This window comes from Eurosta solidaginis, unplaced genomic scaffold (assembly GCF_040869045.1).
Source record: "Eurosta solidaginis isolate ZX-2024a unplaced genomic scaffold, ASM4086904v1 ctg00001082.1, whole genome shotgun sequence".
Lineage (NCBI taxonomy): Eukaryota > Metazoa > Arthropoda > Insecta > Diptera > Tephritidae > Eurosta > Eurosta solidaginis.
The window spans coordinates 258,896-283,771 of NW_027136920.1; the positions used below are offsets into that span (position 1 = coordinate 258,896).

At 37.7% G+C, this 24,876-nt stretch overlaps 1 protein-coding gene across 3 annotated transcripts in view; it reads right to left on the reverse strand.

Annotated features, from left to right (window-relative positions):
* LOC137235799 (axin-like) overlaps positions 1-24,876 on the reverse strand; it is a 647,628-nt gene that overhangs the window by 236,164 nt on the left and 386,588 nt on the right. For 2 of the 3 annotated variants that reach the window (XM_067758630.1, XM_067758631.1), the window contains exon 5: positions 7,343-7,477. The exons of the other annotated variant lie outside the window; for it this stretch is intronic. In XM_067758630.1, the coding sequence (XP_067614731.1) occupies positions 7,343-7,477 (135 nt within the window). The remainder of the gene's footprint in view (positions 1-7,342; positions 7,478-24,876) is intronic. 3 annotated transcript variants of the gene reach the window in all.

The window sequence follows — 24,876 nt, forward strand, 5'->3', positions numbered from 1 at the left end:
GTCCGCCTAATATCCCCAGCCGTGTGTGCGTGCGTTCATATCGTGTATTTATTCAGTAGGGGTTTGTGGGACCTTTACTCGACTCTGGATTGACTGTGTTACCCCAGCCTTAGACAAAACCCACCTCATAACACATTCATATTTGTTCAAGGATTCCCCTCGCGTAGGTGAGGTTGATAATTGGGTTTCGGAAACTTTGAGAAAGTTTAATGAACTCTACCAATGCCAGTAGCTACCTACGTGAAACTTATTAGCTCCTATCTGGTTTTCCAACTGATCGCCTGTTAGTAGGCAATTACCTTCTCCTGTCCAACGACGAATTGTGACAAAACGCCTCCTACAGCATAAACACTCCCATCCGTATCCAGAATAAACGTTGCTCCTGGAAATGGGTATGCCACTTTGGGACAATACACAAACGCTCCTTCAATGTTCGGATAGCCACCTCTTAATTTTGCTTACATTCAAAAGCTTTATTTTTCCTTGCAAGCTCATGGCGGCTCTTGGCTACGCTCCCGAAATTCGGAACATGTGCACAGCCCAAGGAAGCTTCATAGTTCAAGCAGGTTCTGTGGCCTTGGAAAACTCTTTACAGCTTCTATATTTTCATTTGCAGTGCGGATGCCATCCGTTATTACTTTATGATCCAAACAACTTACTTCCTTTTTTAACAATGAACACTTTTTGGGACCCAATTTCAGACCAGCACATCCTATTCTCTGGAAAACTTATTCCAGATTTTTTAGGTGTTCCTCAAAGTTCTTTCACAAAAAACCACTTCGTATCAGATAGCGAGTCCAGAGCGTTGTCCATTCGTGGCAAGGAGTAGCTATCCTCTTTCATTACGTCGTTCAACGGAAGTCCAAACAAAATCCCATTTTTCCATCCTTCTACTTTACACGTCCTACCGGTAAGCTCCATGAGCTCCCGCTTGGCTAGTGGAGCACTAAGATGAGTTTCACGTATTGACCTCGCATTACCAGCGCCAACGTTGGCGCAGCCTGGTTTGGAAACCATCCAGGTCAAATATGCTTGCGTAATTACCCTGATAGTCGCCTTCTAGCCGTTTCGTCCATGCAGTGATGTTATTTGAAATATCAGTCTTGCTAATTGAATTGTTTCCTGGAACTGTTCACACTTAAAAACTTCAGCCTCTTGGGATCTTCCCAATATAGCTCCTTTGTAAAGCTTGTGTGGTGATTACAACTTATTCAATGCTCTTACCATCTTGATTACTGCCTCCAATTTTGGTGGTACTTACTAACTCTCCATGTTCTTATATCGCATCGCCTTACTTTGCCAGTTGAAAGCCCTACGATGGTACAGAATTAGACCTAGTGCCAACCACACCGAAGTACCTGGCTCCAAGTCCCGGGAAAAGCAACATCAAAAATTAAGAAACCAGTTTTTTTCAATTACAAACAATTTTTCTAAGCGGGGTGGCCCCTCGGAAGTGACTTTGAAAAAAACCAAGTGTACTTCTGCTATAGCACAGTGTTTCGTGTAGAACAAGCTAGCTGGACAAAAACAAAGTTCTTATTCCAAGAAAAGTGTAATGAGAAATGAAAGAAAACAAAGAAAATAACGGGATTTTTGCTTTTTTTTGATATTTTTGCTAGAATTTTTCTATTGAGTAATTGAAGTAAGAAGGCAGGAGTGGCCGTAAAATGCATTGATTAATTTGCAAAATTCTTGTTGAATATTAAGATTCATATTTCTTTTAAGTGAACACTTTTATATAATTTTTTTGATGGATTCTAAGCTCGAAGGTAAGTAAAATTTTTTAATAGTAATTCTTTCACAATTAGAGTATTTTCAATATATTTAGCATTCCGTTATTAAGAAGAAAAGGTATTTTTTCCCTATATTTTTAACTTTAGGGACAAACAAGTTACATACATCCGCGGACATCCGGGCTTAATTTTACATATGTTATAGTCGCAAATATTCTCTAATAGTCGAAAGAAAAACCCATTGCGAATTCTTTGCACATCTATTTTTTATTTTTTTTTTTGTGGATTTAGTTATCTCTACATATCAAATAGGATGTATGTACGTACTAGCTCCGACGAGATATTTGAACCTTTAAAGCTGATCTACAAACGGCAAAACCAATTCCCTGGTACAGGGAATAAACACGTAGCCATAAAACATACAAAATAAACGCGCAAGGTCAACAAGATCACACCAAAAGCAAAAAGGCGAAGATCATTGACTTCAACCTGCCACAACCTACCGCACCAGTCACCAAGGCATAAAAACAGGTACATACAATGGATTGATGAAGATAAACGAAAACCAGGTTTCGGCAATACCAATGACGGCAACGCTGCTCGTATGTTTTTCGAAAATTCTGAGGCTAGTGCTGAGATTACGGGATTGGATGTAACGCTCATCAAAAGATCCGACACTCTCCTTCGCGCATTAGCATCTGGGTACAATATAAATATCCAAAAATTTGAAAAATTTGCGGTCGAGACTAAACAACTATACATAGATCTCTATCCATGGTTTAATATGCCTGTTACAGTTCATAAATTCTTAGTGCATAGTACTGATATTATAAAATCAGCAATTTTACCTATTGGTCAACTTTCCGAGGAAGCACAGGAAGCCCGTAACAAAGATTTGAGACGATTCAGGTCTGATAACACACAAAAGCAGTCGCGTGAGGCCACGAATAGAGATCTTATGAATATGTTGCTTATAACATCGGATCCTTTAGTTAACAGTTCTAGGGAGATACCTAAGAAAAAATTTAAAAGTCTGACTTCAGAAGTCTTAAATTTACTGTCCCCCGATAATGTTGAGGAGTCAATAAATACCCCAGTTGTTTCAAGCTTTCACAGTAGTGTTGCTGATGTTCATGACTATTCCACAAGTGACTCATCCAATGAAAGTGATGATAGCGAATAATAACATAATTATAAAAGAAAACCTACCCTATAATTTTTTGTTGGATCAGGTTTTATTCAATTTAAATCTATCGTCTTTTCTACTTTGTATGATACTTTACTTTTAAGTTATTGTAATAAGTAATTTTCACATAATTAATTTAATTATTTACATTGTTATTATTATTATTGCAATTCACTTTTACATTCCTGACTGGTACTATAAAATAATTTTGTAAAAATTGTAGTGCCAGGATAAATACTCAAATAAATACAAAATATGTATGTACATATGTACAGTCACTCATATAAATAAGTAGACACCCCTTTTTGGATAATTCTTAGAATTTTCGCTTTCGCAAATTTATTTTAACTAATTTCCCATAAGAAAATTTGTCACGATCTATAACAAAAACTAAATTATATTTAAAAAATTCGACGAATTTTCATAAAAAATTTTAATTCTTTTTTCCGAATTTTTAGAATTTTTTAGAGTATTGAGATTTATATTCCATTCAATTTAAGTACAATAAAGTAATATTCTTAAGTCCTTTAAATTTTTTTGGATCTATGTCACTTATTCACATGAGTTACTGTATATGAAATAAGCAAATGTATGCATATAAAGTAAAATTTTGGAAAAAAATAAAAAAAACAACATATGGCTGACAAAAATGACGTAGTTGTAATAAATGACTGCATATGAAACGGAAAATCTCATAAAATAATTTTGTCCAGCTAGCTTGTTCTACACGAAACACTGTGCATAGGGAGCTTCTCAGTGAAAATTTATCTTCCTTGCAGATGCCGTCGGAGGAATTGTAAAATATGCATGTCCCGTCCCACCTATAAGAAGGGAAATTAAAAGGAGCGCGTTGCAAATACATCTCTGAAGTGGGCAAAACAACTGTTATGACCAGTTCGCGAAATAATTCCTGCGGGGAAATTTACCGTAAATTATCCGTGAAAGAAACAATTTTGCCACGAATATATTTTAGAAAATATTCATGTGAAGTTAACGAGTTACTCCGTGAAAAACTACCAATTGGGAAAAGAATGCTTGTACACGAATATGCCGCACATTTTCCGTATACAAGTGCCATATTTTATAAATTTAAAAAAAATATATTCAGCTTTTTTTATGATGCATCGCCAACTTTATGTGAAGTTAAAGTGCCTCTTTTCGAAAACGACCTTGTAGACCAGTTAGGAAAATAGTTCTTGGACATAATTTGCCGTAATCGACGGGATGCGCTCGTCCGACCATATTTTCCTAAAAAGATAACGCATGCTCCTCATCATCCCTGTGCGGTAAATCGCTGTTTACCTCGGACTTAAAACCTTCCGTCTGTCGTAAAAATTGTTGGTAAAATTTGCGGGCGTTATTACTGGTGGCTAACAGCTCAAGCGGCGTCCGCCGTGGTGTGATGGTAGCCGTACTCCGCCTACGACACCGAAGATCCTGGGTTCACGCTCCGGGAAAAGCAACATCAACAACTTTAGAAACAAGTTTTTTCAATTAGAAGAAAATTTTTCTAAGCGGGGTCGCCCCTCGGCAGTGTTTGGCAAGCACTCCGAGTGTATTTCTGCCATGAAAAGCTCTCAGTAAAAACTCAATCTGCCTTGCAGATGCCGTTCGCAGTCGGCATAAAACTAGTAGGTCCCATTCCGCCAATTTGTAGGAAAAAAGAAATAGGAGCACGACGCAAATTGGAAGAGAAGCTTGGCCTCAGATCTCTTCGGAGGTTATCGCGCCTTACATTTATTTTATTTAACAGCTCAAGCTCCTCGCATTCCTACCTCTGTTTTTTTCTGTAAGACGTCTCGATTTCCTTTTCAGGCCGCTGGCAGCCTGTTTTCTTTCGGTTGCAACGCGGCATTCTTCGTCGTACCAGTCGTTTTTCTGTGGTCGCCGATAATCAATTGTTTCCTCGATGACGGTATGAAGCGCTTTAGAGATATGCACCCACTGCTCCTACATTCCGTCGTGTTAACATGTGCTCTCCGAGAGCAGGAGAGTTGCGAAAACATTGGCAGTCTTTTGCGATTGTAGCTTTCGAGGTCTAAGTTTCCTTGAGTTTTTACTCCTTGGCTTAGGCTGCGCAGAGGCGGGCGCGACGAAATAATGATCCGAGTCGATGTTAGGTCCTCGGATCGTTCGCACATCGAAAACACTGGAGGCATGCCGTCCGTCTATCACAGCCTGGTCGACCTGATCGCGTGTATTTCGATCAGAAAGCAGTCATGTAGCTTGATGTATATTTTTATGCATGAGCCTCGTGCTGGATATGACCATGTCTCGACCAGTCTCAGTCCATTAGGAGAGGGTTCAGCGTGTTGGCTGAACTTTCCGACTGCGGGGCCAAAAACCCCTTTTTTGCCCACCCTGGCGTTAAAATTGCAAAGCACCAATTTTATATAATGGCGAGAGTGTTGTATACGTTCGTAGAAAGTGTCTTTCACCTTATCGTCTTTCTCCTCCGTCGGTGCATGGGCACAACTGAATGGCTTTTGTTTATTTGGTGCTGATCCTTGTTTGCTTATAATATTTGTGATTATGATTAGGCTATGGGATCTAATAGGTGCAAAGTGCAAGTAAAAACTGCATCATTCTCCTTCACTAGATCGCCCAACGTTTCGCTAAATTCCTTAGCTTCCTCAGGGACAAAAACCAAACTTTATTGAATTTGGCTTTTATTCGGATAGCGACGAGACATTTGTCCACAGCCGTGAACGTCAGTACTAGGCGACAAAGTCTCTCTCCCACCACGAGTCCGACGCCGAAACTACGCGTATTTCTATGGCCACTCCAGTAAAGGTGTCTATTTTTAACCTTGTTTCTTCCTTCCTTGCTTCGTCCATAACATTTCTTGGATGGCGGTGATGTCAGATTCTGCTTTGATGAGCACATCAACCAGCGAAGCATCTGCATCAATCCAATTTCGGGAACGGACATTCCAGGTCACGCCCTCAAACCATCTTTAAACGTTTGCCCTAGTCGTCGTCCGTTAAGGCTTACCCGAGGCTTTTTTGATTTTTTAATAGTGTGGTTTGACGTGGCGGGTCCCAAGCCCAGCGCACAAGGCGCTCAGCGGGGATGAAAATATTATTTGCACATTTATATGCATGATTCAAGACAGACGCCCGCTTGCAGCCGCCCCTTGTGGTGGACAAACTCTGCCGATGAAAATCCCACAGCTAGTCCTTAAACCGAGTATGTCATAGTGGTTGTCCCCTTCTCACATTAGCTCACCATTTAACGGATGTTTGGTGGCTACCCAGAGGTAGCTGGAAGTAGGGAGCTGCTTGAACCGCATGCAAAATAATGGCTCTGGCCATTCCCAGATGGTGAAAAGCTTTCCCCACTTGCATGTACTTCTACAAACGGCTCCACCCTCCCTTTGTAGATCATCTAATAAAAGTACATACATACATGTTTTCATTCTTACATATTGCACCCAAACATACAAAAAAGTACTTGGTGCTATTAACCTCCCAGGAGAATAGGCCGAGCTTCTCCAATTTGCGTCGTTCTCATTTTTTTAATTTTTCCTACAAATCGGCGGAACGGAGCATTCATGTTTTATGCAAGGCGAATAAATCTACACTAATGAGCTTTTGATGGCAGAAATACGCTTGGAGTCTTTGCAAGAGCAATGCCGATTGGCAACCCTGCTTAGAAAGATGTTTTCTAATTGAACGCCCAATACCTTGCTTAATTCCATAAAAGCCATAATATCTCTTGAAATGAATGAAAATGACGAACAGATGAGATAGAGTGTGGATGTTTGATTTTAAATGTTAAGTGATTAAATGTTTGTATAAATGTAAATACGCAACGGAGTTAGAAAAGAAAAAAATTAGTTCTTTGCTTTGAACTCAACGGCCAATACAGCTCTGAATAAGTAAAAACATAATATCTCTTGTTGCAAACGCTGCAGAGATCAAATTCTTACTTTTTATTCTGCTTCTGACATAATATATCCAATATATTTTATTTTTTGTTGTCATTCGTTACATTGACAAAAAAAAATATTAAGAGCCAATTAAAGCTGGCCCGACTTTTTTCGATTATGCTTTCAATGTAGCCCTAATTAAATAATTGTGAATTTTTATTTTGTATGAGAGATTATGTTCAGTAAGCGTTTTAATGTAGAAAACTTTAGTAATTATTTAAAGTTCTCTGTGTGAAATTGGTATTACATTAGAACGAACAAACTTAACTGAATGAAACCGTTACTCAACTTTATTATAACTTTGAAAATGTAATGAAAACTTATGGAGTTAGCAGGCTTTTGCGTAGTTTTTAGAAATTCTGTAAATAAAACCTCCATTTTTTTCCACTAGAAATCTAATCCGTTCCCAAAGTGGTTTTGAGTAAAAAGTAAAGCTTTTATCGCGGAGTCGAATTTGCTTAAGTTATTTTATTGGTATATTTTTGTACTTACATGGAACAGCTAGATATAGACATTGTATCAGAATCAGTTCGACCACCAGAACTTACACTCGCTCTCTCCGAATCCACCCGCGAGTTCGGAACATAAGAAGTATTCGCACTCGCAGGGTACACATAACCATGAGCTCTACTCGCATGCAGGAATTTGGTATAAAGAATATTTCCATGCAAGATATCCATTTACATCGTATATATATCACAAGTATAAATAAACATATACAAATATTTAACCATAACGTTGTAAAGCGAAAGGAAACATGCCGGATGGAGTAATTTGTTGGATTGTTGTTGGTGAACCAATGTTTGTGAGTAACAAATCATGATGTTAACAAATGAAAATAAATACAAAAGTAAAAAATAATAAATTATTATAAGAAATGTAAAATGTATATACTTAAAAAGACGGTGGTTTCCAGTAAAAATGAGAATCATCAGAAACTTGAGTTTAAATTATAAAATGTTTATACTAACGTATAACACCCTTAACAACCTAATGACCGGAGTTGTGCACCGTTTCAGAGGATAAAATCAGTGCCATTGTGAATGGGGCGCTGGAAAGGGCTTCAAGCATTCCCACAAAACGTGGAAACAGGGAAAATAACAAAAGAAAACCAAAACAACACAACAAAATTTAAAAGCAAAAACATTCACATTTCATCTGTTTAAAAATTGAAAGTATATCACCCCACGAGCAAATAACTGGACATTTTGATCACTCCTTTGCTCGGAAGTATTTCAACTGGTGGGAACGAGATGACTTGGACCTTTAAAATGAGCACTTTTCTTACCTCACGCTGCCAGCTCATACACAATGACATTATTTACACATTTGGTTAGGAAATTGGCCGTTCATTAAAGGCCTTACATATACTGAATATACGAAAAGAAAACCTCCAATTAGGTTATAAAACAACTCCGTTTTCTTGGCAAATACCAAAAGTATCTATGATCTAGCTTTATAGCTGCTTGGACATTAACTACGTGTTTAATAAATATTTAGCATTATGGAAAAGTAAAGGCCTTTCTCGGCAAACGAAAATCATGCTCTCCAACAAAACTGGCCGTTCATTAAAGACCTCACATACCCTGATTGTACGAAAAGAAAACCTCCAATTAGGTTATAAAACAACTCCGTTTTATTGGCAAATACTAGAAGTAACCTTGCCGTGCGCGGACGTGTTTTTGATCGCTCTTCGAACTGCTATTCTTTTTACTTTGTAAACAAGTTTTATCTTTTATAAATATTCATTAATATAATAGAAAACAGTTTATAAGTTTAATTTCGTATTAAATCTTTACACAGTGCAATATACATAGTGGCTTTTTGTGCAATTTAAACATTCAGTCTGTGTGTTCATAGATCATAGATTTTCACAAAAATTTGTGATAACCGCATACCTTTTTGTTGGTAGCTGCTATTAGCAAGCCATTGTGTGCACTTTTTGCTTTCTATTGTGTTCACTGCTAGCTATACGCTGTCTTGCGATTTGCATCCAGTGCTCCAAAATAACTCTCGCTCATATTTTTTGAACAGCTATTCAATTTATCCTATACTTATAGTTTCGTTTGCCTATTTTTCTTTTGGGTTTGTTTAACTTTGCAATTATGTTGGATTGCTGTGTCAAGAAGTGCACCAATCAAACGAAAATTTCCCGTGGTGATACTTATGTTTATTATTGGATCTGTGATAATATGGCTCATGTTAGCTGTGCAAGTTTCTCTCACATAGGCGGTCGGGTTGTTGACCTAATATCTAGCAAAATTGGACTGAACTGGACATGTCATGATTATCGTTCCGTAGAAAATGACATGCGAGCTTTTTTGAGGCAAACTCAGAAAGAGTTCAACAATATTTTTATTAGATTTCGTGACCTTAACCTTTTAGCAAGACGATCTCTGGCAAATTAAGTGATGCACCAACTGTGCAGTGGTACCTTTGTGGCTGTTTGTTCTACGTCACCAATGTTGATTTCGCTGGACTCCCCAATTCATCCTACACATCCACCGGTATCTTTAGCTCCAATAATAACAGTTACCGATACTGGGGTTGTTGCTAGCGATACTGTACCTGAAAACAAGTAAGGAAGGCTAAGTTCGGGTGTAACCGAACATTACATACTCAGCTGAGAGCTTTGGAGACAAAATAAGGGAAAATCACCATTTAGCAAAATGAACCTAGGGTAACTCTGGTATGTGTTTGTATGACATGTGTATCAAATGAAAGGTGTTAATGATTATTGAAAACGTATTGGGCCTTAGTTATCGTCATAGAATCTATGTCCCTACCAAATTTCACAAGGATTGGTAAATTTTTGTTCGACTTATGGCATTAAAAGTATTCTAGACGAATTAAATGAAAAAGGGCGGAGCTACGCCCATTTTGAAATTTTCTTTTATCTTTGTATTTTGTTGCACCATATCATTACTGGAGTCGAATGTTGACATAATTTACTTTTATACTGTAAAGGTATTAAATTTTTTGTTAAAATTTGACTCATAAAAAAATTTTTTTTTTTAAAGTGGACGTGTTCGTCATACGATTTCGCTAATTTTTATTTAGCACACATATAGTAATAGGAGTAACGTGCCTACAAAATTTCATCATGATATCTTCAACGACTGCCAAATTACAGCTTGCAAAAGTTTTAAATTACCTTCTTTTAAAAGTGGGGGGTGCCACGCTCAAAATTTTTCTAATTTTCTATTTTGCGTAATACGGTCAACGCACCTACCAAGTTTCATCGCTTTATCCGTCTTTGGTAATGAATTATCGCACTTTTTCGGTTTTTCGGAATTTTCGATATCGAAAAAGTGGGCGTGGTTGTAGTCCGATTTCGTTCGTTTTAAATAGCGATCTGAGATGAGCGCCCAGGAACCTACACACGAAATTTCATCAAGATACCTCAAAATTTACTCAAGTTATCGTGTTTACAGACGGACGGACGGACATGCCTAAATGAATTGCTTTTTTCACCCAGATCATTTTGATATATAGAAGTCTATATCTATCTCGATTAGTTTATGCCGTTACGGATTACCGTTATGCGAACAAAGTTAATATACTCTGTGAGCTCTGCTCAACTGAGTATAAAAATAGTACTTCATCGACGGGCTCGATAACCAACGCTACGTCAAGCAATGCGTTTTCTGTCAACTGTCCTACAACGGCCGCACCTTCCCAGCTCTCTGGTGCGCTATCCGCTACTCCTTTGCAAATGGCTGCCGTGCCACCTCGTAGGGCTGTATTTGTGTCCCGATTACACTCCTCGCTTACCGAAAATGATATTGCTCATTACGTTTGCTCTAAACTTGGTATTGCACCCACTAGTAATATCGATATGTATAAATTTAACTTTAAATATGAGAGAGACAACTACTCATTCAAAATATCTCTTTCAGATGAATATATCGATAAGGTACTTGATTCCTTTTTTTGGCCTAAGCATACTGTGGTTCACTTGTTCACAAGAAAGGCGAGGGCCGAACCTGTTTTATTGCAGCCAAAAAACGGTATTACGAACACAGTAATAACACCACAAAGGTAATTGCTGATCTGTCCCGTCTTCTCATTAATTACCAAAATGTTCGTGGTTTACGATCAAAACTTGTTCCATTCTTCCTTAATTCTTTCAACTTTTCTGCACAAGTTATAGCTTTTATGGAGACCTGGCTAAAGCCTGATAATTACAATTCTGAGGTTTTTTCAAATAAATATGCTGTTTTGCGGCGTGATCGCATCTCTAGAGCGGAAGGTGTCCTTATTGCTGTTGAATCTAACCTATCATCTGAGTTGATTTCGCTGGACAATATCTCTCATATCCAATTCATAGCAGTTAGGCTTTCATTCGGTAGCTATAGCGTAATTGTTTGCTGTTCGTGTATATCACCTCATTCGGATATGGATGTTTATGCTAGTCATAGCTCGGCCATCTGCGATTTGTATTCGCAGTTGGGAGATGACGATCGACTTGTTGTTGTTGGTGACTTTAACTTGCCAACAGTTAATTGGGTTAATATGAGTGATTCAAATTTTTTAACTCCCACTGCTCAACATGAGTTTCTCAATTGCTTGTTAGACTCATCTCTTTTACAGATTAACAATGTTCCAAACAGTTGGAATAAAATGCTTGATTTAGTATTCGTGAATGGCTCGGTGTGTACTGCCCTTACGCAAATTCTACCTTTATCCCTTCCAGAAGACCCTCTTCACCCTCCGCAAGAGATATCACTTGATATCAGCCTACCCCGTAGGATTCAAGTACAGTCTCGTCCCCGATCTAGATGCTTCTACAAAGCGATTTTCAAAATGCTCAATGATCTGTTGGCTTCCCATGATTGGTCGGATCTCTATGCTTGCATTGATGTCGATCGGCAATCTCTATATTTTACAGTATATTTGATGCCTTCTTTGATACCTGCATTCCTACTCGCTAACCTTGGTTTTCAAGGCAACTTATCAGACTTAATAACATTAAATCTAGCCTTTTTAAGAGATTAAAGAAATCTGGAGCATCTGCAGACCCTTTCTAAATATCTAATAGCTCGTTCTAAATTTCACCGTCTTAATCAGCTTTCTTATAAAAATTACTTGAGTTGTTGTAAAGCCCAATTTTTTAAAAATGCAAAAAAGTTTTACAGTTTCGTAAATTCAAAGCGGAAAACTTCTGGGTATCCTCCCTCATTAATATTTGGATGTAAAAAAGCTTGCACTGATGACGACGTTGCTGAACTATTTTCTGAGTTCTTTAATTCCACGTATCCATCCAGTGGTTTTCATTCCGGTCAATACCCCTATCGCTTAGATAGCTCGAATTCCATTAGGAATCCTGCTATTGATGGTAATATTGTTCTGCAGAGTCTTCTATCTTTGAAGCCCACATTTTCTCCAGGACCGGACGGTGTTCCTAGTACGTGCTTAGGTACTGCGCCGAAAACATGTATGAGCCTATTTTAAGATTATTTGAGCTATCTCTGGGATCTGCATCATTCCCGCCACTTTGGAAACCGTCTTTTATTATACCCCTGCATAAAAAAGATAGTAGGTCAAAAGTTGAAAACTACAGGGGTGTTGCTAAACTTTCAGCCATTCCTAAAGTGTTTGAACAGATTATTACCAGTCAACACCAATATCAGTGTTCTAGTCTTTTATCTCCATGCCAACACGGTTTCATTAGTCAAAGGTCAACCACTACAAATTTGCTTGTATTCACCTCTATGGTTATGGAAGAATTTTTAGCGAACAAGCAAACGGATGTCATCTACACGGACTTTAGCAAAGCATTTGATACCGTTAACCATGAGTTACTTATTCATAAGCTTGATTTACTGGGCTTTCCGTTTCACTTATTAATGTGGCTGAAAGGCTATCTTTATAACCGGACCCAAAAAGTCCTGTTCAAGTGCAATCTGTCGGAACCGTTCGGAGTTTCCTCCGGTGTACCCCAGGGAAGTCATCTAGGCTCTTTGCTCTTTACCCTTTTCATTAATGACTTGCCACAGACAATATTATATTCCCATACCATAATGTATGCGGATGATGTAAAACTTTGCTACACTTACTGTCCTACCGATTTGAGTTCCTTGGATCTTCTTCAGGCCGACTTGGACTCGTTCCAATGTTGGTGCACAACAAATTTACTAGCTTTAAATTGCTCTAAATGTAAGCATATGACATTTCACCGAGTGAAGCCAGCATTGGAACCTAATGTAATAGATGGTACGCCTTTGGAGCGTATATCTATTGCAAATGATCTAGGTGTCCTTTTTGATCGGAAATTGAATTTTAACATGCATATTTCATCTATTGCCAACAAGGCGTTGGGTTTACTTGGATTTGTTAAAAGATGGGCTAAAGAGTTCAATGATCCGTACCTCACTAAGGTTCTTTACACATCGCTGGTTCGTCCAATACTCGAGTATTGCTCATGCGTTTGGTCCCCTGTTTCTCAAAAGCATATAAAGCGTCTTGAGTCAGTTCAAAAGCAATTTTTGATATGTGCATTGCGCGGCCTTAATTGAGACTCAAGTCTCCATCTTCCTCCATACAGAAGTAGACTTCTTCTTATTAACTTACCCACTCTGGAAAATCGGAGAATATTACTGGGGATATTGTTCATCCATAAGCTCATTATTGGAGAAATTGATTCTGCGGACCTTCTCAGCCGCTTGTTTTTTGCGGTTCCCCCTAGAGTATCCAGACACTACGTTCCTTTTTATTTACACCTTCTTCGACGAAACTTTGCTGAAAATAATCCTCTTCTTATCTGGTGCGCGCACTACAATGACTTATATAGCTGTATCAGTCTTGAATGTACTTTTGCCACTATACGTATTGCAATAATGCAAGATAGGCAAGTATCAATTTAAGAGTTACGAGCTAATTTAATTTAATTTGCCGGCATTTATGTCTTCCGTAAAAAACAGGCACTACCCCGTTGAAGGATGGAGGAACATTTATCAACATTTATCATTAAGAAGGAGCAAGACAGTACTGTGTTGATTGGAATCTGGTGCATTCCAACAACGTTAAAAACATGCTTTCTCATGATTCACTGACCGGAATCGTATGCACTCCGGCAGTATAATCTTGTGCGTCAGGCATCGACCTGATTGGAATCCGGTGCATTCCAACAACACAGGTCATGTTACTTTTGTATGCCTTGTGATGGCGTGTAATGAGGACACTACTCTTAGCACTGCCGGATTCCCATGACATGCTGATTGGAATCTTGTTGCATTCCAACAGCAATATTGGAATCCACTGCATTCCGATATCATGCTGAGCGGAATCTGATGCATTCCGCCAGTATAAGATCTCGGTATAAGATCTTATTTCTGCTCATATTTCTTATTATTGTTGTAGTCTGAAGTTAAAGATTGATGTTCAATAATATATCTTTGTTTGTATTATAACATTGTTGAAATCTCGATATATCTTCAATTTTAACTTTCGAGTTGTATATTTATATATCTTTTATATTATGCAGTCGACCATAGTTTGTCGTCGACTTTAAATAAATAATAAATAAAATATGATCTAGCTTAATAGCTGCTTGGACATTAACTACGTGTTTAATAAATATTTAGCATTATGGAAAAGTAAAGTCCTTTCTCGGCAAACGAAAATCATGCTCTACAACATCATATGAGGCGACTCTGGGAATGTTCGAGAGAAAGGGTTTTCGAAAGATTTACGGACATCTACGCGTCGGCGACGGCGAGTACAGATGAATATTTAATGATGAGGTGTACGAGTTTGACGCAGACATCAACATATTCCATTAAATTAAAACACAGCTGCTAGGCTATATTATGGGAATGACAGATGATACTCCGCTTTAAACGGACGGCCCACTCCACTGGAAAGACCAGGTGGAAAACGATTTAAATTCAGCAGCGTTAAAAGGCCCCTGCTGCTGAAATCTTACAGACCATTCCAGGAGAACGAATCAATTATGAAACATTGATGGTCGCAGTCGAAACACGCTACGGAAGCGAGCATAGGGAACAGATATATCAAATTGAGTTGCAGAGCCGCTTGCAGAAGGCCAATGAAACATTGCAGGAGTTCGCGTCGGACATTGAAAGGTTGGCCCATCTCGCAAATGGGGACACACCAGTGGAATACATCGAGATGGTAAAAATTTAGAGCTTTTAAAATGGAATAAAGGACGTCGAAACGAAGCGAGCTATATACCCAAACGCAAAGCCAACATTTGCTGAAATGTTATTACATGCACTGATTCAGAAAACAGCCTGTCTTTCCGGCTTCGAGTCTAGTGGTTTCAAAAACATGATTTGGTCAACAGGAGAGTAAAGCTATTACATGGAGCAAGATTGCGTACGGTCACTGGCTATACTCGCCAGGGAGAAGTGGTATGTGAAGTCCTGATTGGGAAGGTCAGGATTCTACACAAATTCGTTGTGGCAGAGATTGTTGATGAATTCATATTGGGAGTGGACCATGGCATGAGGAACGACATGCAAAGAATGATAATCCGATATAAGAACGAGGATTTACCACTTAACTTCAGCTTTGAAAAGGGGTTCAGCAGTGAGTGTTGGTGGAGTAGTATCGACAAAGACCACAAAAGTCGAGGGCAGTAGACCGAGCAGAGATTGATGGAACAAATGGTAGAAACAAATCAAAACCGAATTTACCTGCGGTGAGAACACTGGCATTGACAAACCCAAAGGACGCACTTAAACGCAGGAGAGAATTTCCCAGAAAGAATGAAAGGGTGGTTTCAAGCTAGGGCGCACTACTGTTGTGAAATCGATACTGATGACACAAAACCAATCTGTCAAGCTCTTCGAAGTAGACCATTGGCAGACTCTGGGGCAGCGCACCATGATCAGGAGTAGTAAGATGAAAGACAAGTACGACAAAGAGAACAATTCGGAAGGTTTCCTGGAGGGAGATTTGGTACTGTTATACAGATCTAGCCAGCGGAAAGGTGTTCCATGAAATTTCAGTGTAGCTGGGAAGGCCAGTACAAAGTTGTAAAGCGGATCAGCAAAGTCATCTACCGCATACAGAAAGTTGAAAAACCACGAAATAGAAAAAGGGTAGTTCTTTTGAAGAGGCTAACAGAGTTTGGATCGAGAGATTTGTCTGATCGGTACGAACAGACTTAGGTGGAGGGCAGTTTGGAAAATATTACAGCAGCATTGCACGGCATTCTACATAACCGCCTGCAGGGTGCAGAAATGCCAGGGTGCAGAAATGTCAGAACATATTAAACTGACTTATTTTGTTTTTTTGATTTTCCGACAGGGTGGATAAATGATGTATATTGCAACGATTTTCCGGCCGGTTTGTCTAGAAACCAAATTTGACAAGGGATGACGGAAAATCGTTCAATATATATCAGAACATATTAAACATGTGTATACGGGTGGTTCCAAATTAATGGAGGGATCCAACAGGCTGCCAGATTACTTCAGCGTCTTTCAAGCAGAAATTAAATCCGTGAAGCAGCAGAAATTCTGGAGGAAGCGTCAATATATGTATATATTGATAGTCAGGCGGCGATTAAGGCAATAATCCTACACAGTACTTTATCAAGAAGACTTATGGAATGCAAAGAAGCATTGGAAAAACTTCGCTCAGGCTGGACCATACTTCTATATATATAATAAAGTGATAGAAGATAACGAAAAGGCCGATGAGTTGGCAAAGGAAGGTACAAGACTCGCCGAAACGACGATAGACGTCCGATTTCGTTGAGGGAAATAAAAAGGAGGCAGGAAGTGCATATGATCCATGAAGCGCGGGGCTGCTATATTTCCAAGATAATGTGCAAAGCCTACTATATAAGACTCACAAAGTGGCTCATATCTCTGTAGAGAGAAGACTTAAGTCTCACGATGGGCATACTAATTGGGCACTGCCTTCTGACGTCACATGCTTATAAGTTGGCCCTCGTCAGTAACAGCATAAGTAGAAAGGGCGAACTTCAGGAAGAAACGGTTAAGCACGTTCCGTGCTCGTTTCCAGCGCTCGCCAGATGAAGGGTACAGTTATAAGGAGCGGCAGAGTTTCCAGATTTCGATGCAGCAATTAAGCTAGGCCCTTGAAAACTTCTAGTACTTGCCAAGAGGACGGAGTTAGTTTATAACAAAAGTCCTGGTACCCGATTGGGGTTCTTTCGTTTTTTCGTCGACCAAATTCTGGTAACACTATGGTCACATTCAGTCTATGCGAAATCATTATTGACCGGCCAGTTCAACCTTACCCAACCTATTACTCACACATACACACGCATATAACTAAAAGGCAAACCTAAATATCAGGTACATATAGGAGAAATAAATAAGCAGCTGTTCGAGAAGGCTATTTGCGAAAAGTTAAGACCATAGGAGAAATAAGCGAACGAGGTACTCTCGATAAAAGCAGCGCAAGCTGGGGAATTATCAGTCAGTTTGATTTTAACACGCTTTATGTGAAGTACGCCAGTATTGTAATTGTGAAGAACTTCTACCAGAGTAGAGTTGTAAATAAAGAACATTTTGCTATACTGAATATTCGAGTTATTTATTCGAAAGTTCAGCGATTCGAACTATAACAGAAATGCTGAATAATTAAGTATTTTCCTGAAATCTGTAACAATATCTTTTAAATCCGCTGCTCATGTTTCTCTTTATGCAGGTTTAAATGCGTGCGCATATCGCGTCCATAACCCATGACTTGCCCATATGTAAAATATACTACAGGAAGTAAAAAATATAGTTAGAAAAAAAAAAATAATTGTTAGTGCCAAGGAAATGTCAAAGAAGATCGTAACGGTGCGGACCATGAACCAATAAACAGATCACGCATTCAAAAATGAGAGAGCAAATAAATCATAGTTGGGTCAAAGAGGATAAATAAATAAGAGCCACCAGTCTGCTACGAGTGGCGAGTAACTCCGTGGAAATCAAAAAAACTGATGTCTAATATTTTCTGTGAGGGACACTTTTAATTGTCTCGTATTTATCCATGCCGTGTAGGCACCTTATCCAAATGTTACTTTTGGAAAGAGAATTAATTAATTAAATAAATAAAGTTGGAAAAATAAACACAAATACCCGACGAAATGTATAGAAGACATTTATGCACATCTCGCCCAAAAAAAAACCTGCGAGTACCCTAACGAATAACATTACGCAAAGTAACGAGTGATGTCTCTTATTATATTTATCCTCTTTGGTTTGGTGTGAAATTAATTTTCGCGTGACGTCAATCGGAGTATTCTGCTCCGCTCCTACCTACTACTCCATTTTTTCACCACTATAGTTATGGAAGGATTTTTAGCGAACAAGCAAACGGATGTCATCTACACGGACTTCAGCAAAGCATTTGATACCGTTAACCATGAGTTACTTATTCATAAGCTTGATTTACTGGGCTTTCCGTTTCACCTATTAATGTGGCTGAGAAGCTATCTTTCTAACCGGACCCAAAAAGTCCTGTTCAAGTGCAATCTGTCGGAATCGTTCGGAGTTTCCTCCGGTGTACCCCAGGGAAGTCATCTAGGCCCTTTGCTCTTTACCCTTTTCATTAATGACTTGCCACAGACAATATTATATTCCCATAATATAATGTATGCGGATGATGTAAAATTGTGCTACACTTACTGTCCTACCGATTTGAGTTCCTTGGCTCTTCTTCAGGCCGACTTGGACTCGTTCCAATGTTGGTGCACAGCAAATTTACTAGCTTTAAATTGCTGAAATGTGTCCGGACTTCTATAAGTTTTATATAAAAATGAAGTACGTTGGGTAAGTAGTGGTAGAGGGTGGTGCTTATTTTTGTATAATTAAAGGATCTTAAGTAAAACAAAAATGCTTGATTTTCCTCAAAGAAAAAAATGTATTCAAGTAAATTAAATTTTGGCCGTTTCGTAACAAACATGGCGGAACTATTCAAGGTGGCAACATGGTGACATACCTACAAACATAAATAAAAGTTCCATGTATTTTTTTTTTTGTAAATTCGATAGACTAATGTCAAAATCGTACTGCGCCGGAAGTTGATGTATCAAATTAAATAAAAAGTACATAATCAGCTGTCCCGTGCTGCCACCTTGTATAGTTAAGCCATGGTAACAAGTCACGTCAGCTATCCCTGTGTCGCGATTATAGTCGCCAATTGGGTGGTCAAGTTTTCCTACATTTGTCTCTCCAAATTCAGTGGAGGTTTCCCTTGTAGAGCGTGATTTTTGTTGGTTGAGAGAGGACATCTCTTTATACTCTTTCTTGGATAACAGCAAGTACTTCGTTTTGTTCACCAGGGAAGGCAGAACTCACAGCGCGTTTGTGAAGGTCAATAGTGTTAATATCATCAGCATACGCCAGTAATTGTACGCTCTTATAATAGATAGTACCATCACGGTTTAGTTCTGCTGATAGAACTACCTTCTCCAGCATTATGTTAAAGAAATCGCACGACAGACAGTCGCCTGGTCTTAAGCCTTGTCTGAGGTCGAATGATATGGAGAGTTCCTTCGCAATACTTACGGAGCTGGCGGTGTTGCTCAACGTCATTTCGCCGAGCAAGGAACTTAAATTGAAACATAGCAGCATACAAGCAGCTTCTTTTTGGGCTGTCAACGCTGCTTTGAAGTCGATGATACGCTGGTGAGTGTCGATTCTCTTAACGTAAACTTCTCCAGGATCCGACTCATCGTGAATATCTGGTCGATAGTAGATTTACCAGGTCTGAAGGCGCACTGATAAGGTTCAACTGGTTTGTTGACTATGGGCTTCAGTAGGAGTTGATGCATGCTCTTTACCAACTCTTCGCCCCCGTGTCTGGCGGGTATTCTGTCATTACCTGGCGCCTTGTGTTTCTTAGCCGGGATATTGCCATTCTCACTCCGCCATGATTTGTGCCGGAACGTGTTTTCTATCATTGGCGATCGAGGTATTGGCACACTCTGTCTGTCAGTTACAAGGTCGCCATTATCGTTCCTGCAGGACGGTCTTGAAACCTTCCGTCATTAAAAGAATACGAAATCTGTATGGTAAACCGCAGGCAGCCAACTTGACTGTTAAGTATGATCCTCTATATCTTTCAAAATTATAATATTAACATTTTTTAACGATACTTATCCGGGGAGATTAAGCCCACTTCTCTTCCAGTATGTGGTGTGCTGATTTTGTTTCTATTAATTGGTCATCCTACACGTTTTTGGCCGATTTCGAAGGCATCTGATAAGGCAGATGACTTTCTTGCTGAGAAACATTTCATGGCAGAAACACAATCAAAGGTTTTGTCAAATCAATTTGATGTTAGTTGTTCGTTTTCAAAAAAGGAAGAAAATTTAACTCTAACTCCGACGTAGTCGTTTACTTAGGTAACAGTTTTAAACACTCCGAACACTGGTAGCGAAATATGAGAGAAATCAAATAAATCGAAAAATTTCAAAGGCGCTACGTCAATAAACTTTTTTCTCAAATTGAATTACAAATACAACAGTTCCAGAATGCGTGATCTTATCTCATTTGTTGATGGGTCCGGACATTATAAAATTCATAAATTATAGGGAACTCATTTCCATGGCGTACACCATATGAGCCGTTTATTTTGAAAGTGGCATAAGTCATTTCCAACTCATGGTCTTAAATGCATTGTTATTTTTGAACGAATGCATATATAGATGGTTCTACAATTATAAAATAATAATAAGAATTGCATCTTTTGGATATTGGACTCTAAAAAACTGGAGGCGAGGAGAGATACAAACAAATTACCACTGAACCTAAACGACATGAAATGACTTATGCCACTTTCAAAATAAACGGCTCATATATGCATGTAATACTCCTATATTGCTAATAGAAAATGCTCGCAATGTGTTTTGAATTCGAAATCAAAACAAGACATCCTATAAAATTTTTGTGATTGTAGCAGCATAAGTGTGACAAGAAAACATATAAATTTAGGTATATTCGATTATTGAATACAAAAACAAAAACGTTTAAACAACAATATATCGGCACTATGATGTTTGGGAATGTACTAGCCTTTTGTAGCAATATAGGAGTATTACATATATGGCGTACACGGTAAAAGTTTCCTAATAAAATCACTAAAACCGTCTTACCATATCTAAATTGGATATTTTTCTATTGATACTGCGTGCAAACGCCCTTTTTGATTTACTAACACTTTAAAATGTAACGGTAGGGAAATGTGAGGTTCCATTTTGGAACCTCTGAAAAAAATGTTTTCCTTGTGCGCTCGCACGCACACTCCACTCAATAATTAGACAGTTAGTTGTAGTTTAAGTTCGTGTTCTTTATTTATGTTGGTTTTGGTTTCTTTATGTAATAAACGTTTTATAATTACTTTTCACTTTATTTAGTTTTATTTTATAGTTTGTACGATTTAATTATTTTAGTTTTAGTCTGCTCACAGTTCACGTTTTGCTTCTTCGTCCCAAATTATTATGATGGCCGCCCTTATTTTTCGAGCCGACTTCCCGTTTCCAACTTGTTTCAACACCTGTTGTCCATTCACAATATACAACAGGGTTGCACCAAGTGGGAAACAGGGTCAGATTATAAGGCTGCTGTTACACAATCCTCCTTTTCGAAAAAAAAGGTTGAAGTCGACAGGTTGATCAGGTTTGTCGACTTCAACTTTTTTGGTGGTGTGATTTTACATTCATCGCGAATGGAAAAAAAATTACAAAAATTTTTTGCGGCAGATATACCAAGGCTAACTTGGCTAATTTAACTAATTACATTTATTTGTATTTTAACCTACATATTTACGTATATGACTATTAGTAGTTTATATATATTTTTGTTTGTGTTTTTTTTCTTTTGTAAGTTTTAGTTAATTTAGTTAATTTAATTAATTACATTTATTTGTACCTGAAGCCTACATATGTACATATATTAATATTAGTAGTTTATATATATGTATTTTTTTTTTGTTGTGCTTTTTTTTTGTTTTTGTTTTTTTTTTTTTTTTGTAATTCAAAATTTCATTTTTGTGGGTTTTTTGTGTATTAGCTTATACGTGATTTTCTTTTTGTTTATTTTACTTACATTAAGTATTGTTTTTACAGTTTGGCATAGTTTTATTTAAATTCGCTTTTACTTAAATTATATTTGGTTTTTACAGTATGAAATATTTTTATTTACATTTGCTTAAATTTAGTGTAATGAAATGATAAAAAAAATTTTTTTGATTTTTATGTACCGTTTTGTATTTTTGGTTTTCATTATCAAAAATGGTTACATTTACACCGTCTATATTTGTTACTAAATATTGGCCCTGATATATGTTTTTATGTTTTCACGTGGTTCTTTTTTTATACTCAGTTGAGCAGAGCTCACAGAGTATATTAACTTTGATTGGATAACGGTTGGTTGTACAGGTATAAAGGAATCGAGATAGATACCCAGCAAACACAGTTTCTAACGTTAGAGAAATATTGTAGTTTTACATTAGAATTCTAATGTAGTTCTCTAATGCATTTCGAATCGAAAACTAAGTTAGAGCACTCGATTAGAATTCGACTTCGAATAACACTAGAAATGCGATGTTATGATTATTGTCACAGTTATCGATTATTTGCACGACATGATCAGTCACAGTGTTATACAAAAAAATAAAAATAGTGAAAAGTTGTGTGGAAATATTATAAGCTGAGAAATAAGTTTTTCTATTTATAATAATAAATACTAGTAAGTGAAAATGAATCCAAGAAAGTTAAAAAGGGCTATTTGAATGGCATGAAGAAAACGCTTCCTCATCCGTACCTCAAACCAATGCCGAGCTCAATCCTGAGGAAATAAGTGGAAGCAAAAATTCCAACACAATAACTAGTACTGAAAACTGTGAAACATACGATAGGATTTTTAATTATTTTTATTTTATTATAATTTATAAGCTTATAACCAAATAAAAGTATCTGATATAATGAAACAATGAAAATTTCGCTGATTTTAAATAACTGAACTTAATTGCGCATCACTTAAAAATTCTCATTAGAAACCCATTAGCAATTGACGTTAGAATTCGATTAGAATTTTAACCCTTTTCTCGATATCGAGAACGAAGTCCCCTATATAATTCGCGACAGTTTCGCAAATCGTCCTCTAACCTTCTACCTTAGAGAAATACATTAGAATTCGATTCGTCTTCTAATCGTTTTCTAACCTAAATGTTTGTTGGGTATAGACTTCCATATATCAAAATCATCAGTATCGAAAAAAAAATTGATTGAGCCATGTCCGTCCGTCCGTCCGTTAACACGATAACTTGAGTAAATTTTGAGGTATCTTGACGAAATTTGGTATGTAGATTCCTGGGCACTCATCTCAGATCGTTATTTAAAATGAACGATATCGGACTATAACCACGCCCACTTTTTCGATATCGAAAACTTCGAAAAATCGAAAAAGTGCGATAATTCATTACCAAAGGCGGATAAAGTGATGAAACTTAGTACGTGGATTGAACTTATGACGCAGAATAGAAAATAAGTAAAATTTTGGACAATGGGCGTGGCACCGCCCACTTTTAAAAGAAGGTAATTTAGAAGTTTTGCAAGTTGTAATTTGGCAGTCGTTGAAGATATCATGATGAATTTTGGCAGGAACGTTACTTGTATTACTATATGTATGCTTAATAAAAATTAGCAAAATCGGAGAACGACCACGCCCACTTTAAAAAAAATTTTTTTTTAAAGTGAAATTTTTACAAAAAATTTAATATCTTTACAGTATATAAGTAAATTATGTCCACAATCAACTCCAGTAATGATATGTTGCAACAAAATACAAAAATAAAAGAAAATTTCAAAATGGGCGTGGCTCCGCCCTTTTTCATTTAATTTGTCTAGGATACTTTTAATGCCATAAGTCGAACAAAAATTTACCAATCCTTGTGAAATTTGGTAGAGGCTGTTTTCTGTGAAAAAGGGCGAAATCGGTTGAAGCCACGCCCAGTTTTTATACACAGTCGACCGTCTGTCCTTCCGCTCGGCCGTTAACACGATAACTTGAGCAAAAATCGATATATCTTTACTAAACTCAGTTCACATAATTATCTGAACACACTTTGTATTCGTATAAAAAATGGCCGAAATCCGACTATGACCACGCCCACTTTTTCGATTTCGAAAAATACGAAAAATGAAAAAAATGCCATATTCTATACCAAATACGAAAAAAGGGATGAAACATGGTAATTGCATTGGTTTATTGACGCAAAATATAACTTTAGAAAAAAACTTTGTAAAATGGGTGACACCTACCATATTAAGTAGAAGAAAATGAAAAAGTTCTGCAGGGCGAAATCGAAAGCCCTTAGAATCATGGCAGGAATACTGTTCGTGGTATTACATATATAAATAAATTAGCGGTACCCGACAGATTATGTTCTGGGTCACCCTGGTCCACATTTTGGTCGAAATCTCGAAAACGCCTTCACACATACAACTACCACAACTCCCTTTTAAAATTCTAATGAATACCTTTAATTTGACACCCATATTGTACAAACACATTATAGAGTCACCCCTGATCCCCCTTTATGGCGATATATCGAAATACAGAACTAAGGTCCACTTCCTTTTAAAATACTCATTATCACCTTTCGTTTGATACTCATAATGTACAAACGCATTCTAGAGTCAACCCTGGTCCACCTTTATAACGATATCCCGAAAAGGCGTCCACCTATAGAACTAAGGCCCAATCCCTTTTAAAATACTCATTAACACCTTTCATTTGATACCCATATCGTAAACAAATTCTAAAGTCACCCCTGGTCCACCTTTATGGCGATATCTCGAAAAGGCGTCCACCTATAGAACTAAGGCCCACTCCCGTTTAAAATACTCATTAACACCTTTCATTTGATACCCATATCGTACAAACAAATTCTAGAGTCACCCCTGGTCCACCTTTATATCGATATTTCGAAAAGCCGTCCACCCATAGAACTAAGGCCCACTCCCTTTTAAAATACTCATTAACACCTTTCATTTGATACCCATATCGTATAAACGCATTCTAGAGTCA